The 18147-nt window shown below is 41.8% G+C and overlaps 1 protein-coding gene across 4 annotated transcripts in view; it reads right to left on the bottom strand.

Annotated features, from left to right (window-relative positions):
* Nucleotides 1–18147, bottom strand: part of TP53BP1 (tumor protein p53 binding protein 1) — a 1265047-nt gene that overhangs the window by 59577 nt on the left and 1187323 nt on the right. For all 4 annotated transcript variants that reach the window (XM_044077533.1, XM_044077532.1, XM_044077535.1 and 1 more), the window contains one exon: nucleotides 6757–6902. In XM_044077533.1, coding sequence (XP_043933468.1) covers nucleotides 6757–6902 — 146 coding nt within the window. The remainder of the gene's footprint in view (nucleotides 1–6756; nucleotides 6903–18147) is intronic.

The raw sequence follows: 18147 nt of genomic DNA, 5'->3' as shown, positions 1-18147 counted from the left end.
ATAATGTCCAGGATCCATTTGTCCTTTGTGACAATATGCCAATTTTTTGAAAAATGCCCCAGCTTCTCCTAAGGGGGGCCCCATTTGACCTGGTTGGGGGCAAAGGGAGAAAAGTCATTGTTTTTGCTTTCTGAAAGATGCGAAGTTGTCACCCACTCCTTTGTTTGTGTGTAGAGTTGCCATTGTCTGCCTCTGTACGATCCTTGGGATTGCCCTCTGCCCCTCGCCTGTATCTGCCTCTTTGGGGTCTGTGGCAGGAAAGGACCAGTTTTTGAAGGCCAATTTCTACTAAAACGTGGGGTTGAACCAGTAGAAATTCGTTCACAGTTGGAATGGATTAAGCCTTTTCCTCATTTTCCTTTAATACTCCCTCAGCATTAGCACCAAATAGTACATCCTTTGAAGAGTAATTTAGCTTTGACATGATCAGGCAAGGCTTGTTCCTTGAGCCAGGCATGCCTACGTATGACTGATCCTGTAACAGCAGCTCTGCATGAGGCCTCTAGACCATCAAGACAAGGTATGCTTACCCACTTGTTCTGCACTATGCATCAAATCCTGCAACTCCTTCAAGTCTGGTTGTTAAGGTTGTGACATTTTACTTTTCAATTATGATAACAAAAACTGTTGGTATTTTAGCATATGAAATTGACAGTTTAAGGCCCTCATGTATATTTTTCCCCACCTTTCTAAGGATCTGGAATCTCTAGGCAATGGATTTTAGCAATGGAGGCCTTAACTCCCTTGGGGCCCTGTGAGATGGTTTCTGGGTCAGCAGCATGGCTCTTGTATAGAAATTGGTGAGAGTCAGGGACCCTGTAGTACCGGTCAGGCTTAACTGGAGCTGGAGGTAGAGAGTCCGGTTAAGGCAGGCCTCCAGTAAACATCATCTAGGATGTCCAAGACAGGAGATATAGCCAGAGGCCTGTGCTGAGGAAGCAAGAGAAATTCCCTGAGCCTTTCATAATCCTGGCCCCAGTGGAAGTGTTCCCTTAAGGTATGCAAAGTTTCCCCAAATGAGTAATCCTCTGGGGATACAGAAGGGATGGACTCCTCCGCATCAGAGTCTTGGGAGTAAGAATGTTCCTGATCATCAGAGTGCTCTGAAATAATGGAGCCCTGATCAGAGGAATCTTCGGAGCTGAGAACCTCTGATCCTCAGCCATTTTAAGCATCTGTTTCTAGGCATGGGGCCTGTGTAGCTGGTCTCTGAGTGCATGGTTGCTTTAGACTTTGTGAAAGCCTTGATGGAGAAAGAAGGGGAAGGTCTGTCTGTAATCGGGTGTGGGCTTTGTTGAATGTCAAGGTATACAGAGGGAATGGAATCCTTATTGCGTATTTGCTTCCCACAAAGAAATAATTATTAACTTTGTGTGACATCGGGTCTCTGGCAAGAAAAGTTTCCCACGGGTACTTTAGCTTTTAGCTTTTTGTTTCCAAATTTTTCCAATCTCAGGAGCTACTGCTTCGGCACAGCGCGGCAAGAAGAGAGAAAGAAAATGCGCCGCTGTGGTTCTTTTATACCCCCTGCTCACTGGGAAGAAGCGAACAACCGCAGGAGAACCCCATCTGTTATGACTGCAGCTGTATGCACGACGAACATCTGCTTAGATTCTGTAGAGGTCATAACCCTATCTGGCTTTTTGGGAATGGGCTCAATGGAGTCAGGTTCTTTCCATGCCCACTGCGAAACAAACTCCAGCAGCTCATCAGCGGGTGGACCAACCAGGTAGTAGACAGGCTCTTACCAAAGTTAGTAGTACAGATTCCTCTGATGAAGGGTTGCTGGACTTCCAGCCACCTCTCTGTTTCAGGATCTCAAAGATGTCTCCGAATGAGACATCTACAGGTGGTGACCATGGGGACCCTTTGCCCTCATCAAAATCTGTGTCCTTGGTGATTGATTCAGGGGAATCAATATGCTTCCTCTTGCATGTCCTATTCTTAGGGACCTCCTTGGTGGGGTACTCCGGGGAGGTATCAGAAGAGGAGGGGAAACCCTATTGGGAAGCCTGGGGTTTTAGTATTGGCTGTCCCTGTAAAAAGGACAGCTGAGACTCAAGGTGCAGAGGCAACAGACGACATAGAGGAACAGACGAGGACATAGAATCCAAAGGGGGAGACATCACCTGAGTTGTAGACAGAGCTCACTCCAGAACTCTAAAGGCAGCCTGTTCCAGAGAGGGAAAGGAACCTGAATCCAAGATCCCATGTCTCTGATCTCTGGTCCTGTTCTACTCTGAGGACAGTTGCTCGGACAGCGAAGTCAGACCCAAACTAACCATCGCTGAGGCTCAGAGATGGAGAGATCACTCCAAGATCCTTGCAGTCGACTGCAACACCTCAGACCAGATGGGGTAGAACTGACTCAGAGTGTTCTCTGGATCCTATTGAGCTAAACAGCTCAGAGTAAATCTCAGATCCAGGGGTACTAGAATCCTCTGATCCACAAAGGATGGTGCCAGATGACTCAGATACGAGGGGTCTGAAACCTGGACAGGAGTCAAAGGAGAAATTGGTAGAGGAGGAGTAATGGTACATGGAACTCCTGACCCGATGGGGCAGGAGCTGAAGAAGGGACAGACTGGCTCTGCTTTGAGAGTATCTTTCTCACTAACCTGTTTACATCTTCTTCATTGAGACTTTTGGATGAACAAGTGGACAGAGCGATGAAGACGTCGATCTTTCCAAAAATGTGAAAGCACTCTAGATAGGACCGGATCCACTGGAGGGGAGTAACCTCATTCTAGGCAGAATAGGTAATAAGGACATCAGATCCAAGGTCTTCAGATCTGACTAATCTTTCATTGTCAGAGACTTTTGATCTAAACAAACCACTGAATCCAAGGGCTTGAATTTAGTTTTAGACAGATCTGAAGAAAGAGTAGGATCCAATAATTTCTGCTTCTTCTTCATAAGATCCGAAGAAACTGTGGACTCTGAATAAGTTCTCTTATGTGATTTATCCAAGGACCTGCAAGATATAGAGGAGGTGCTTGGAGATGTAAATGTAGACTTTCTAGGTTTCTATTTGGAAGGTCCAGATATAGCCTCATCAAAGGAAGATGGCAAAAGACCCTTCTAGCCCTGAAGGTATGACAGATCACACAATTTTCATGAAGGCGGAGGGGACCTAAACAGAAAATACACCAAGGAGTGGGAGTCAGACATCAGGAACTTCTGACCGCACTTCCCACACTTTTTGAACCCGGCTGGGCTTTTTTCTTTTTCAGTCATCAGCAAAATTGAAAGGCCAAACACAGTCACACCACAACCACACTAGCAGTTAAACAAGTTAAAACTTAAAACAGAGAAAGCCTCTCTCTCTTTTTTATGGAAGGACAGAAGGGAAAGGAAAAACAGAAAGAAGTACCAACAATGGTACTAAAGACTATGGTAACCATAGAAGAAAGGAAGAGGGTTACTAAAATAGTAACTAGGAATACTGTGAATGGTAACAAGGGAGAAACAGAGATTATTGAAAGGCAAGGGTCAAAGATTAATCAGGAAACATTAATCTAAAATAGTTTAAAGGCAAATAAAACAGAAATAATTGTAAGTTTTGAAATGTACTTCTCACTCAAGCTTGAGAGAAAAATGGACTGTCTTTTCACTGGAAGTGGCAAACGAGATCTAAGGTAATGGGGTGGTGCATTCTGGGTAAGGGAGAAGCTCGAGAATTCAAGGTTGCCACGAGCTTTTAACAACGGCCGAGTCAGATCCAAGGGATCAGATCCGAACCCATCAGTTGAGAATGGAATGAAAGACAACATCAGAGCCATAAATTCACTCTTGGGGTACTGCTTTTGTCCCTTATGGACAAAGGCAGTCTGTAAACTGACTCAAAGCTCCAACACCCTAAGCCCCACTGCCCTGATACTACTCCATCCAATATCTGGAGAATTAAGCTACAATATTGTCATATTCTGGGTATATTGGCTAGGCCTGTAATGGTTTTTGTGCCATTAGCCTAGTAATCAACTATGAACCTATGTTGATATGCCTCTACAGGCCACAGCTTCCAGTTTCTCATTTTTTCTATGAGCTTCTGTTTAGTCTTTTCCCACATACCCTTAGCTGCCATTGCAGACTCCTTTTTAATGCATACTCCTAAATACTTAATTTTATTATTCCCCCATAAATATGAATATTGCTGAACCAATTCATGTGTGGGTACATAGTTTACAGCTATAGCCTTTGTTTTATCTTCATCAATTTTATATCCTGGAAAAACCCTGAACTGCCTCAGAATGTTCCACAACACTCAGATGTCCTTTTCTGATTTCATCCAATACAAAATAATCATCTGCAAATAAAGCCAACTTTTCTTGAATACTACACCTATTATATCCTTGAATTTCTAAGTCCCTTATTTTCTTTGCCAATGGCTCTAAACACAGTGCAAATAACAAAGGAGAAACAAAACATCCCTACCTGGATCCTCTGTTTAGATGCAACTTATCAGACAGGAATATTCCCACTTTGATTTTTGCCTCCAATGCCTAATATATCCCTCCTTATTGTATCAGGGAATGCAAATGCTTCCATTGTCCTACTCGAAATCCCAGCTTAATCTGCATCAAGACCCACCAACAGCAGTGGGATTTTCTTGCATTATGATTCCCTTTGGATCATCATTGTTCTGTTAATGTTGTCAATTGTGCTAGCACCTTTGCCATTCTTTTAGCCATTACAGACATAAACATTTTATAATCATGGTTTAAAACTGAAATTGACCCATATGAAGCTGGATCTGATGGATCCTTACAGTCTTTATATTATAGCTACTGCAGCTTGTTTTTTTCCAAGATGCTGGTGCTTCTCCTCCATTTCACATACTGTTAAACAAAATTTTACAGATCGTTTTCACTTTCTTTCTTACAAACTTCCACTGGAATACCATCTTCTCCTGCAGATTGATTGTATGTCACCATTTTTATCTCATCTCCTACTATCTTAATTGTCGAGCCTCAAATACCTCTAACCTTGGCATCATTTATGGTATTCTTGATGACTAGCTTAATAGTAGTGGTGGGGGAATCAAGTAGGGAGTAATCACCGTGGAAACATCTCCTTGCTAATGGGTAATTTGGAGTCCCTAGTCATCAGTCTGGACATTTTTGACTAACAGATTCCTGAAGATCTTGTGTCTAATGGCAGCTGTCATTTGGGCTAGTCAGTTTATTTCTAAATAAAGCTTCACACTGGTTGCGGGCAGACCAGTGAAATCAGTGCTAGAACAGTCAGTATTCATTTTCCTCACTCTCTAAATCCTGTAAGACTGGAGCTGGTGCAATATTCTCTTCATTTGTTTGAGGTGGTGTGGTTCTTGCCAGCTGAACCCTAAAAATTGACCAGCTCTTGCTATGCCAGTAGTCAAAGTTGGTGCTAATAACTTTGGGAAGTGAACCCAGTTTGGGTTTCTCTGGGCTTCTGGTATGGTACAGGAAGTTTTCTTGGCCAGCTTGGACTGGGTCTATTCATTTTGTTTTTCCCCCTCTTTACTGCTATTCTGACAACCATTCCAGAGCCCCATGTCCTAATCTGGGTCTACTGGCAATCCAATTCACCCCCCCCCCAAGTCCAAAGACCAAATTTACACTGGGGCTAGCAAGGTGTCCTGCAGAATCAGTTGTTCATCTTCTAGATGTTTTTTTTTTTTTTTTTTACATATGACCTACCCTGTTCTTACTTGCAAGGAGAAACTGATAACTGAGATTCATAAAACTGCTGTAGACAAATAGTTAACAGCTTCTATCAGCAAGCTATTTACCTTAAAGAAAAAAAATGGAAAAAAAAAAGGGAAGTGACCAAATGTATGATCCACAGGCAGTACTAAACGGCAGTCTGTGCTGCCTACAGCTTAGCAATGCATTCTAAAACATCCAATAAACAGCACAGTTTTTGTACATATACCGCACTGTCAATGCATTATGGCCACTGGGGCAACTGCCTTTTGCAGTTGCAACAGATTCACTCATCTGTTTTACTATTATACTGTTTTTAAATAAAAGTACATTATCCACACATTCATCAAGTTGTTCTTGAGGCCATTTTCTCAGGTGTGATATTAATGCCCCATCAAGATGTTGGGGCAATGGTCTATGGTGAGACTGCTGATTCACAATGCAGCTTAGCACAGCACACCAACCTAATAAAAGTAACAGTTCATGAAGGCTCCACTCAGAACCATGCTTCTGAATCATGTCTTATGGATAAGCACTAAGTTAGCAGGAAAGCTTGGCAGAATCTAACACTGACCTGCTTGTGTGTGTGTGTGTGTGTGTGTGTGTTTTGTGTAGCTTGGTCCTGGATTCCTTTGGACTAATGACTGATGGCTGTGGAGAGGCTACAATATAGGAACCACTATGCCAAATGACTCTAGCTGTACTGATGGAGCAACAGAAATGATATGTTGCATACTGCTGGGAGCAGCTCAATGTTTCATCATAACAAATTAAAATATAATTTGCAAAACTGATAACTGTTCTAACAGAAAATTAAATACAGACATGGAAAAGTCAAAAAACTGTAAACAACAATGGGGTACTTTCAAACTTCTGGAATTAACATAGTTATACAAATGTTCCATACCTGAAAAAGCCTAATGAAAACATAAATCCATATACACTGTGTCTGTGTTCAAACTCTTCTACTCTCCTAGTGTAGGAAGGACAGACATACACCAGATAATGAAACTGCCTACAATATGCAATTATACATCAAAGGCTAATCTTTGCCTCAGTCAGTCATTACCTTTATTTTGGGAGTCTGATTTGTGTTGAGTTACTGATGATGCTCCTCCAACCATCAGGATTTCTGACCAGAGATCTAAGAAGTTCTGTTGGTGGTCTGATACAAGTAAAACCTTTAAGTCGTGAAAAGGGTTCTGTCTTGAATGCCTAAAGGAAAAATACAAGTAATTTTTTTTTTCAACGCAATGGTCTTGCTTAGCATACAGATTTTATAATAAACGTTTGAATATTTACAGTGAAGTTACATTTTAGTTTGAGTCTTTTCTAATTTGTACTACACAGCCATCATTTTCATGTTACACCTCACAATAAACAATTCCTCCATATCAACGAGGGTGTTACATTTAAGCTCCTCTCCACTATACGGTCAACAGCCATATCATGTCAAGATACATAAGAAAGCCCACTTACAACCTTTCTTGCTCATTCTTCTAGAGAACCAAAAAAAGACCACAAAAACAAAGTAATAATGAAATGCACAGTGAACCCAAATGAAACACAGCAATGTGCTTTACCTCATAAAAATACTTCCAGTGCAATTTAAAATATGTAGTGAAACAGATGACTTGTTTGTCCTGAAATATTTGTTAATGTTTTAAACTGCCATTTGTAAGACCTTTTCCTAAACCAGTCTTTTTAACAGAGATCATTTGAGAGGGCTCTTGAAACACATTCTAATGGGATTGCTTACTCTTCTTGCTCTGCACCCAGCAATCTAAGTTTCTGTCAGTTTCTCAATTACATCCTCACTGCTTAGCCTAAAGGGTGCACTCCGTAACAATGCCTTAGATTCTTTCCCCATTTAAACAGAGTAAAATTAAAAGGCACAACCTATTCTGAAAGGGGGCCACAACATTGAGGGGAAAGGGGCCCTTCCTTGCAAATCCCTCTTGAAGATCTTATAAACAAAGTCAGTAATCTCAAGCCAGTAGTGTCTTAAGTAGCTCTTTTCCCTGGGTCAAACTCTTCAAGCAGTTTAAGTCAAGAAAATGCTGAAACTAGGATGGCTGGAGTGGGAAGTCTTGGTAAAGCAGACTAGCTCCTGTTCTCATTTTTTTGGTCAACCAGACACAACTTAGCCTTCCCCTGGGCAATATTTGACCCACATTCAGACCTGGTGAAATGACTGAAGATTTATGTGTAGTGTCACACTGCTACCTGGGAAACAGTGGCAGCCCTATGAGCTCTGCACAGCCTCCTAATCAAGCAGTGAACGGCTTGCAGTGCAGAGCTCATAAGGCTGCCACTGTTTCCCAGGTACCAGTGTGACTCTGCACATACATCTTCAATCATTTCACCAGGCCTAAGTGTGGGTCAAGTATTGCCCAGGGGAAGGCTAAGTTGTGCCTGGCTGATCCAGAAAATGAGGACAGGAGCTAGTGGCACCTAATGGTCAGCTGCAGGGAGATAAAAAAATAAAAAGCCAACTTCCCCATTACTGAGATTGAAACAGCGACATCAAAGCCATTAAAACAATTTAAGGCTAGCAACAGTTTGATGATGTTAATGACATTAAAAAAAATGAAGGCTTGTAGCAGTAGGCCATATTTCTAAAGCACACGGAGTCTGTCATGTTTAGCACAAAATGCTGCATGTTCCGAAGGCTGATCAGGCACCTCTCACCACACAACTGAAAGATAACAGGAATTTGTATGCAGAGAACACAAGGAGCCACGTTGCATATGTCCACTGAAGACATGCTCCTAAGAGGCATTAAAGGTAGTAATACTTCTCGGTTAATGGCCTTTAACTGTAGTACAAAAAGGACAAGGGAGCTTTTCTGTGACAGAAAACAATGCATTTGGACTATTTAATGGTAGTTTTACTAAAGTGTTCCCTTTGCAACTTAATCCAAATGAAAATAACTGACATTTTTTTTTTTTTTTGCAGTAATGATTTCAGTAAGGCAGAAAATGGAACTGCTGATGTACAGAGAAATATGCATTTTATAACCAGCATTCTAAGTAAGCTGTGGGGTGGGGACGGGGAAAAAGTGATTGGACTGGTTCAAGCATATCTAGTGTTGCCACCTATCCATTTTTTCCCAACCATCTGGAAATCAAACTGATCGTCCAGCAGTCTGGAAAACACTGTACAAACTCCGGTATTCTGTTTTAAAAAAAGAAACAGGTTATTGGAGTTTGTTAAATCAGCAGATTTACTATGTTTTTTTCACAGAAAAGCATAGCAAATCAGAAAAAAAACATCGCAAATGGAAAAAGAGGGCATTCCCCCTCACCTAACATGACAATGATATCATGAAATAGGCAGAAAGTGGACAGGGAGAAGGGAGGCAATGGGCAGGGTTATGGGAGGTAAGAGTGGTGTGGCCTTGGTTCAGTTTTGGCCACAACAAAAGGTGGCAACCCATATGCATGTCTCAAAACTAACTTTCTTGAAATGCTGTGACTAATTCTTGCAGAGATAACAGCATCAGAAATATAGCCATTCATGAAACAAATATGAATACATTCTGTTCACAACAGGGGGCATTCTTAACCAAGACACCCAACAGTGAGGCTCTCAGAAACTGCATGGTATCCCTAAGGAAAACTACACGTTTACTCAATGTTCATAAAAGATTTGACAATGCCAAGGCCAGAGTGGAATAACACAAACAGTAAAAAGGTTTGAAGAAAAGCAGAGTTGGATATGAGCAGAGGGAGCATACACAATGCTCCAGAAACAAAATGGAGAAATTACCTCATTATGTGTCATGACTGGAAGGCTCGCAATTCACATTGAAAACCGCCAAGACCGCTACTGAATGCTAGCAAAGAGAAATAAATAAATCTAACCATGATGCCAAACCATAAAGCAGGAGCTTGCTTCCATAAGTGAGAAAGGAAGAAGTAAACAGTACGTACTCAAATAGGGCACTGCAAGCTTTCCAGAGATACAGATCAACAATTAAGATGAGCAATTCTGAGTTCCACCTGAATATCAGAAATAAGTGCAAGTGTTGGTGGAAGGAATTATGTATGTATCCTCTTGTCTGCCCCCCAGAGGATCCGCCACAGAAAGCAATAATGGAGCAGAAAGTACAGTTGTGTACACTTACCATAAATGTAGATGTTCGAGTGTATTCACTGCTGTAATCATTACATTTGGGTAATCTGCTGGCTGGTTGCCCTCAGTCGGCCTAAATAACAAAGTCTTGGGTCCTGCATCAGTTGCTGTCTCCTCTTCCATGACGTTAGGTTGTCAGGGGTATAAAACATGCAGCTGATGCCATTTTATTCAGTTTTTCTTGCCCCAGATGTCAGGTGCCCCCCAAATGGGGAGCAAAAATATATATATATATATAAATAAACAGTAAATATATAAATGCACTTTTAGAAACAAACTTTACCTTCAACTAAAAGCAAATACACCACAAAGGCTTTTGAGTATAGTGAAGGAAAGAAAAGGTATAGAAAGGGGGATGGCAGGTAGGCAACCCGGACTGCAACAGTGAATACACTCAAACATCTACATTTATGTAAGTGTACACAACTGTACTATGTTCTTCATGTTTCACTGTTGCAGTCATTACATTTGGGTAGAATCCCAAAACTATGGATGGGAGGATGGCACTAAATAGCATTAGGAGTGGCTATAAGGCCCTGCAGAACAGCAGTGGCAAAGCCTGCCCTGGATTTGGAGAAGAGAGGCAAATGATAATGCTTTGTGAAGGTATGAAGAGAGCTCCAAGTAGCAGCTTCTAGAATGTCTTTGGTTGGAACTCCTCTGAGAAAAGTTGCTGAGGTAGAGGCAACCCTGGTGGAATGTGACCTGATCCTCTTGGGCACAGGTTTACCATGGTGCAAGTAGCAGAAATTAATGCAGTGGCTTATCCGCATAGAAATAGTCTATTTTGATATAGCCTTCCCCTCTGATCCTGCAGCAAATGCTACCAGTAGTTGCTCAGAGTTTCTTAGAGATTTGGTCCTGTTTAAGTAGAATCTTAGCTGTCTATGTACGTCCAATGAATGCAGAATCCACTCCTCCTTGTTTTGCGGATTTGGGTAAAATGTTGGCAGGTGAATTGTTTGGTTAAGAGCCACACTGGATACCACCGCAGGCATAAAAGAAAGATTGGTCCTGAGAGACACTGTGTCCGGGTAAAATGTAATAAAAGGCTAGACAGCATTGAGAGCCTGTAGCTCTGAAACCCTTCTTGCTGAAGTGATTGCCAAGAGGAAAGCTGTTTTCCAAGATAAAATTTTATATCCGCAGTAGCTGCTAGTTCAAAAGGAGGCAGGGTGAGTTTTTCCAGCACAAAATTGAGGTCTCATGCAGGAGTTGGTGATCTTCTGGGAGGCCTTAAATTTTTGGCCCCTCTAAGATACTGTTTAAGCACAGGATGAGAAAAGAGGGGAGGCTCCGTGTTGTAATGAGCCAAGATGGCAGAGGCATGGATTTTTATTGAAGAAAAAGTTATTTTATATAAAAATGTTGAGGTCTGAAAACACCCTCAGAAGCTGGTGCCTGCTCAGCGGCTCCGGACCCATCAGAGGGAGAGACATCCGTGGGTTCAGTACTCTGAGAATCTCGCAACATTCCGGACTCCGTATGTGTCTCTGTAGAGGCCTGCGACTCAAAAGTAGTGGGTATCAGGGGCTGTGAAAGCACCTCACTGAGTACCGGTGAACCGGCGACTAGTTTAGGAGAAGTTTCGTCGGTTTTGGACCTTGACGGTCTGTGTCTGTCTGTCTTTGCGATTTTTGTGAACTCCGGTAGTCGGACTGCTAACCGACAACATTTCAGGGTAATTAAATCTGGATCCAAAATATTTAGAAGCAAAAATATACCAACGCTTAATAGTGCGTTGGTTAAATCTAGCACAAAACCGACAGCAAGGCATGTTATGATCTGGGCCTAGGCAAGGAATACAGTACAAATGAAAATCCTTATGAGGTATTTGCTTCCCACAAGTAATGCAATTATTAACTTTTACTGACATCGGTAAGGAGCAAGAAAAAGTTTCCCCAACAGGGTACTTAGCTTTAGTTGAAGACTTCGGTTCTGAAACTTGAATGCGAGAATTTCAAGAGTCGGCCGACCGGCACTTGCGAACTGCTTCTTCTTCGGGCACCGCACGGCAAGAAAGACTGAATAAAATGGTGTTGGCTGCATGATTTATACCCCTGACGACCTGACATTATGGAAGAGGAGACAGCAACAGACGCAGGACCCAAGACTTTGTTATTCAGGCCGACTGAGAGCAACCTGCCAGCAGATTACCCAAATGTAATAACTGCAACAGTGAAACACGAATAACATCTACATTTTTCTGACCAATAAAAATGTCTACAGCTGAATAACTGAAGTAGTTAAAGCAAATCTATGCATCATCTGGATGAATTAAAATAAACAAAGCTGGACTCTGGTACAGACAGTACATCTTCTTTTTCTGGAAGGTAAGCCACTATAATGAACACTTGGCAGCTGCCGCCATGCCTAGAGAGTAAGGCCCTGCTTGCTCAAGTGGCACACACATCGACTGGTTATCTGATCTGATTTCAAGAGGTTCTGTATGAAAGAAGACCTCAGACGTCTATGAGGCATAAAGAACAGTCACAAACTTCAAAGATAGACTTCTACAGCCTGAAGGAAAAATATTATGTAAATCACCATAATGTTACGTCTGTATTGTCCCATTTTCATTCTTCCTCAACTGATGGGTCTCGGATCTGACTTGGCCGCTTCTTCCAAATCCTTGGATCCAAACTCTTGGGCTCCTCCCTTTAGTCACAATGCCCCACCAGCCTAACATACTTCAAATGGAGTTTGCTGCCCATAGGAGTCAATGGACAAAACTTTAAGATAATTCAAGAAAGTATAGAATAAAAAAGTAGCTGAAGCTCAAACAAGGAACAACAGTTTCTAAGGTGATACTCTTGCATCTCTCCAGGAGCAATGGGAAGAGAGTTAGCAGGGCAGGAAGTTGACGACGAATGAAAATGAACAACATAGATGTAATGGTATGGTGAGTACTTAACTTTTTTACCTGATGTTGTCATTTTCATTCATTCCTCAACTGATGGGACAGAGTCCCCAGCTAGATGAACTTTGGGTGGTCCTCATAAAAAGATATTTTGGAGTAATGCAGAGCCTAAAACAGCCTGTTCCTGGTCACCAAATCCAATTTGAATGAGCAATAAAGGTATTAGCAGTGGACCAAGCAGCAGCTGCACACATGTCATCTATGGAAGCTGATGACAAAAAGCTGAGGATACAACCATAGACCTTGTGGATTGATCTCTAGGAGGCTTAGGCAAGGACAGACCTCTTTTATTACAGACAAAGGAGATATAAGCAGTCAGCCATTTGGCCAGAGTAACTTTAGAAACTGGCATGCCCAATTTACCAAGTGAGAAGGATACAAACAACTGATCGATCTTCTGGAAATCCTTGGTTCTAAAGAGATAAAACTGAAGTTGTCTATGTACATCCAAAAGGTGGAGCATGTACTCTCCCTTGTTTAAAAAATTTGGAAATAAAACCAGGAGGTTAATGACCTGGTTGATATTAGACTCAGAAGCTACCTTAGGCAGAAAAGACAGATTGGTCCATAAAGAAATTCTGTCTTTGTGGAAAACCAGGTAAAGAGGTTTTGAAGACAGAGCCTGGAGTTCATATACTCATCTGGCTGATGTAATAGCGACTAGAAAAATGTTTTTCCAGGACAAAAACTTGAAGTCTGACGTGGCTGAGGGTTCAGAGGGTCTATATTACATGATCGAAGTTTCAAAACTTCGAATCTGATATGGTCGACACCATATGATTGAAGTCTTGAAACTCTGAAAATGTAATAAAAACACAAAAACCTACACAAATAAACCATTTAAATGCTCTAAGCAGGGGGGGGGCAAGCCCGCCTGCACCCCCCCAGCCACTTAAATATACCAACTCCGAGATTGCACTACAGTACAGAAAAGGGATATCTTCCCTTTCTGCGCTGTACGGAGATCTCAGTTAAAAGATTCGAAGTTTCAAGATTTCGATCATATGGTGGCGACCATATCAGATTTGAAGTTTTGAAACTTTGATCTTCTGATATAGTCCCGGTTCAAAGGGGTCTTGGGTCAGAGCTTGAAGCAAAATAGTTAAATTCCATAGAGAAGTAGGATCCTTTAGTGGAGGCCTAAGTAAAACAGTTCCTTTGAGAAAGGCTTTGAATAATTTAGAAGAAGCTAAGGAAGAATTAATTTCACCCAGATGGAAGTTTGAAATGGCAGCCAACTGGACCTTAACAGTAGAAAAGCTAGCCCTTTCATTGAAAATTGAAGCTAAAAATCAAGTATAGTTGGTATGGGGCAAAAAAGGGGTCCAGATCCCTCTTAATGGTCCAGAACTCAAAGCTATTACATTTGCTTTTGTAAATCTTTCCAGTAGAAGTTTTTCGAGAGGGTAACAAACTATGACAGACCAGAGAAGAGAGCTTGGGCTGTCTAGCAATCAGTAGAACTGGAGAAATCATGGGGTTATAGTTTGAGGCCTGTTAAGTCTGGATGAGTAATACCTGATGGGTGAGAGCCGAGGTCTGGATTCGGATCTAGTATCCAGGGCAGATGTAGAAGATGAGGTCAGATGAAGGGGGAACCATATATGATGGGCCAAAAGGGTGCAATGAGGAGAACTGTGCTCTTCAACCAGTATGCTTTCTGCAGAAATATGGGAATGCAAGGAAATTGGGTGGTAAACCTAGAGAAGACCGGAGGGCCAATCGTGGACTTAAGCATCTCTTGGTGAATCCCCCTTTGGAGGGATCAGGGCAAAGACCTGCTGTACTTGTTGTTCAGGGGAGAGGTGAAAAGGATGCAGCACAGCTGGCTCCATCGATGGAAAATGCTCTCTACCACCCTGTCATTCAGACACCACTCATGAGGCAACAGAATGGACCTACTTAGTTTGACTGCAATCATGTTGGCTTTTGTTGGAATGTGCATTGCTATGAGAAAGTAGCTGCAAGTGATCACTCACTGGTACAGTCTTATTGCGTCTCGACACAACGGGTAAGATCTGGTTCCTCCCTGTCTGCTGAGGACAAAGACTACAGACATATTGTCTGTTTAAATACCAATCGTCCTGGATGGGAGAGCGTCTTAAAAGGCCTGCAACACTTGGAGGACTGCTCTCATTTCCAGAATGATATGTGTCTTGGCCTCTTCTGGGGACCATGTACCTTGGGCCATAGGTTCATAGGTTTGTACTAGGCTAATGGCCTTGGGCCCTTTACAAGCCTAGCCATAGGATTACCCTGATATAGCCAAAGTAGTGTCTGCCACATCCCAGTTGGGAGGCATCCATGGTCACCGTGGCCATGGGAAGGGGAAGAACAAATGGATGGCCTTGAGAAACTTTGTTCGAGTGAAGCCACCAAAGAAGATATTTTTTGCAAGACTGAGTGACTTTTTTTTTTTCGGGTTCCTAACAAATTGTATTCTTAGCCAATGGGATATGCTGCCACTGCAGGTCAAAGTACTTTTTTTTTTCTAAAAACAAGAAACATCTTTATTAAATTATCAATTATGACAGAGAATCATACATTTATATAAATGAAAACAAAATATTTCAACGTTATCTTAGCTGCAAGCATTTTACATCACAAACCATACTGATAAAATTCTAGTTGCAGACATCACTTATCTACCCAGTCACTGTCAGTCAAACATTACATAGGTCATTCAAATCCTGACTTCTTTTAAACCTCATTCCTTCCCTGTATGCGTTTGCTCCCACAGCTCCTATCTTTTCCTATGTAATTTGCTCCAACCCTGTTCTAAAGATCTCAATTCCAGTTGTTTTATCTTTGTTACCATATTCGCTCCTTCTAGTACAGTTGGTTTAGACTTTGATTTCCATTTTCTAGTAATTGTTTTTTGGGAAGCCACCAAAATTAGACTCAGCATGTCTTTACTATGTCTAGGTAATTCCGATTCTGTATCATAGCTCAAACAAATCATTTGTGTAGTTACACCAATTTGCTCACCCAGTATCTCTGATCGAGTTGTCTACAGGGAATTTTTACAGTCTGCCAATTCATTACACTCCCAGAAAATATGTTCCCAATTACCTCTTTCTTCCCCATAGCACCTCCAGCATTTGCTGTCTACTTGGGGTATAAAAAACATAAATGGAAATGTAAACATTTCCAAGCAAAAAAATCCTAAATCTTCTACATTTTGCTGCATGCAAGATTGAGTGATCTTGACAGGGGCAGACAAAGGCTGCTGAGGAATAGACCACTGTAGCGATAGAGTCCACTCCAGAATCTGCCCGTGAAACCTTGCTAAAGGAACTAGGGTGATAGGTGCTGCCATGAACCAGAAAAGGCTTGTAAGATTAGTCGTGCTGGTAGATACATGTGAGAGATCACTTTTCTGACATGGATCAGTGTGTCTGAATTTGAGTAGGTGGGAGAGAGACTGTGTGAATGTTTTTAGACCACCACCTGTGAACTCCAGACTCTGCATGGGTATGAGTTGAGACTTGCTGTAACTGACTGTGATACCTAAATGAAGACACAATTGGAGTACGTAGTTCCTTAGCTGTACAAGTAGATGCCTGGATGGGGCAGTTAGGGGCCAGTCATCTGGGTACAGAAACACTCTGAATACCAGCAGTCTTAGGTGACCTGGTATCACCACCATGCATTTGGTCAACACCCTGGGGGCTGTGGTCAGGGCCAGTGCTCTGAACTGGTAATGTCTGGCTTCCAGACTGGACAGCAGATATCTCCTGGTGAGCCTGTTCATTCTGATGTGATGGAACGCATTCGGAAGATCTACTGAGCACATCCTGTCATCCTTTTACAGTAGGGGCAAAGTGGACTGAAATGTTACCATCTGGAACCTTGAATATTTCACATATTGGTTTAGTCTGCTGAGATCCAGGATGGATCTCACGTCCCTTCTCTTCTTGGGGATTAAGAAGAATCTTGAGCATATTCTGGATCCTATCTGGTATGTGGGGACCTCCTGGATGACTCTTTCTGAGCAGCTTTTCTATTTCTAATGCTGCCAACTCCCTTTAACTGGGTGGATCATTGGGGACAGTCTTCATTCTTGCTGAGGGAATTTGGGAAAATGGTATGATATAACCTCTTGATTCACTCTCTAAAAGGTAGCGGTACTTACTGTAACATGATTACACCATGTTAGAGAGCAGCTCTGTAGTCCAGTCTACAACTGAGTACGATAAAACGGAGCGTTATATCTGCATTTACTCATATGGCTAGAACTCTGAACTTTTGTGTTTTGCATTCATGCTTTACTGGCCTTAACAGTTATAAGTACACAGGGGTTCTTCCCTTATCAAGCAAAGCTCCAGCAGTACTTAATGAATAAGAGAATTTAAGATGGTTACAATTAACACGCATTCAAGTTTCAAACATCCCTCTCTCAATTCTAGGCTTCTGTAATCCGCACCATGCGACAAATGGTCACAATGTATATTTTCTAATGCTCTAATTTAGCGGATGTGTAGAGTTGTTGTTACACTGAATGCTAGATTTTTTTGGTCGCTTAGTGTATTCTCCAACGGCTTTATTTTTAGCAGTCTTTTAGAGTTGTTGTTAAGCTGAATGTTAGACCATTGGTCATTAAATGTACTCTTCTACTATTCTACTTTAATGGACCTAAGAGTAACTGATAAGCTGAAAGTTAGAATTTACTGTATTTAAAGTCTCACTAGAAACTGCATCTACCTTGCATATGCTTGTGCTAACCTAAAAAGCATATTTAGTATAATAACCTGTGCTTTCCTGCCTAATGTGATTTTCAAATGTGCTGTCTTTACTAGTAAATTGCTTATAGTGTGCGTTAGTCCTACTGCTTACATCACTACTATTTCTTCTCCCTTTGTGTACCCCAGCTCTACAACTGCCTGACCTGTAATAGGTCTTGGGTTAATTACACTGTCCAGGACTGCTGCCTCTTCCCCAAGTTAAGGAACATAGACAAATCTCTTTGGGCATCTTTCCCCTAAAGGATACAAGAAAGTACGTCTTATACTGACTGTTATCTAAATATACAATTGTTTCCACCCCAGGTGCTTACTGTAAACTCCATAGCCAGGACAGCCAGAAGCCAAACCCTTCCCCTCTTCCTACCTAGAGAGTATCCACTCTTATAGCCTCCTTAACTTCTCCTGTGTCATTAGAGCTGCAAGACCTGGACTAGCCTTGGTTGCAGTACAACCTTTGCCCACTAGGTGGCACGCCCCTCCCAGGACTCTTCCCCTTGCATACTCTATCTCCATTGTACAAATTTCTATCAAACAACCTTTATACACTATAACTAGCTATCTGATAGACCCACTTTTATCCTACTTCTTCCATATATTTTTCAACTGCTCAATTTCACTGTCTCCTTTTAAAACTTACCCTAACAATCAGAACTCCACT

Source organism: Protopterus annectens, chromosome 7.part0 (genome assembly GCF_019279795.1).
Source record: "Protopterus annectens isolate FY-2018-M chromosome 7.part0, PAN1.0, whole genome shotgun sequence".
Lineage (NCBI taxonomy): Eukaryota > Metazoa > Chordata > Ceratodontiformes > Protopteridae > Protopterus > Protopterus annectens.
The sequence above is the reverse complement of the archived record's forward strand: the minus strand, read 5'-3'. Positions and strand labels throughout refer to the sequence as shown.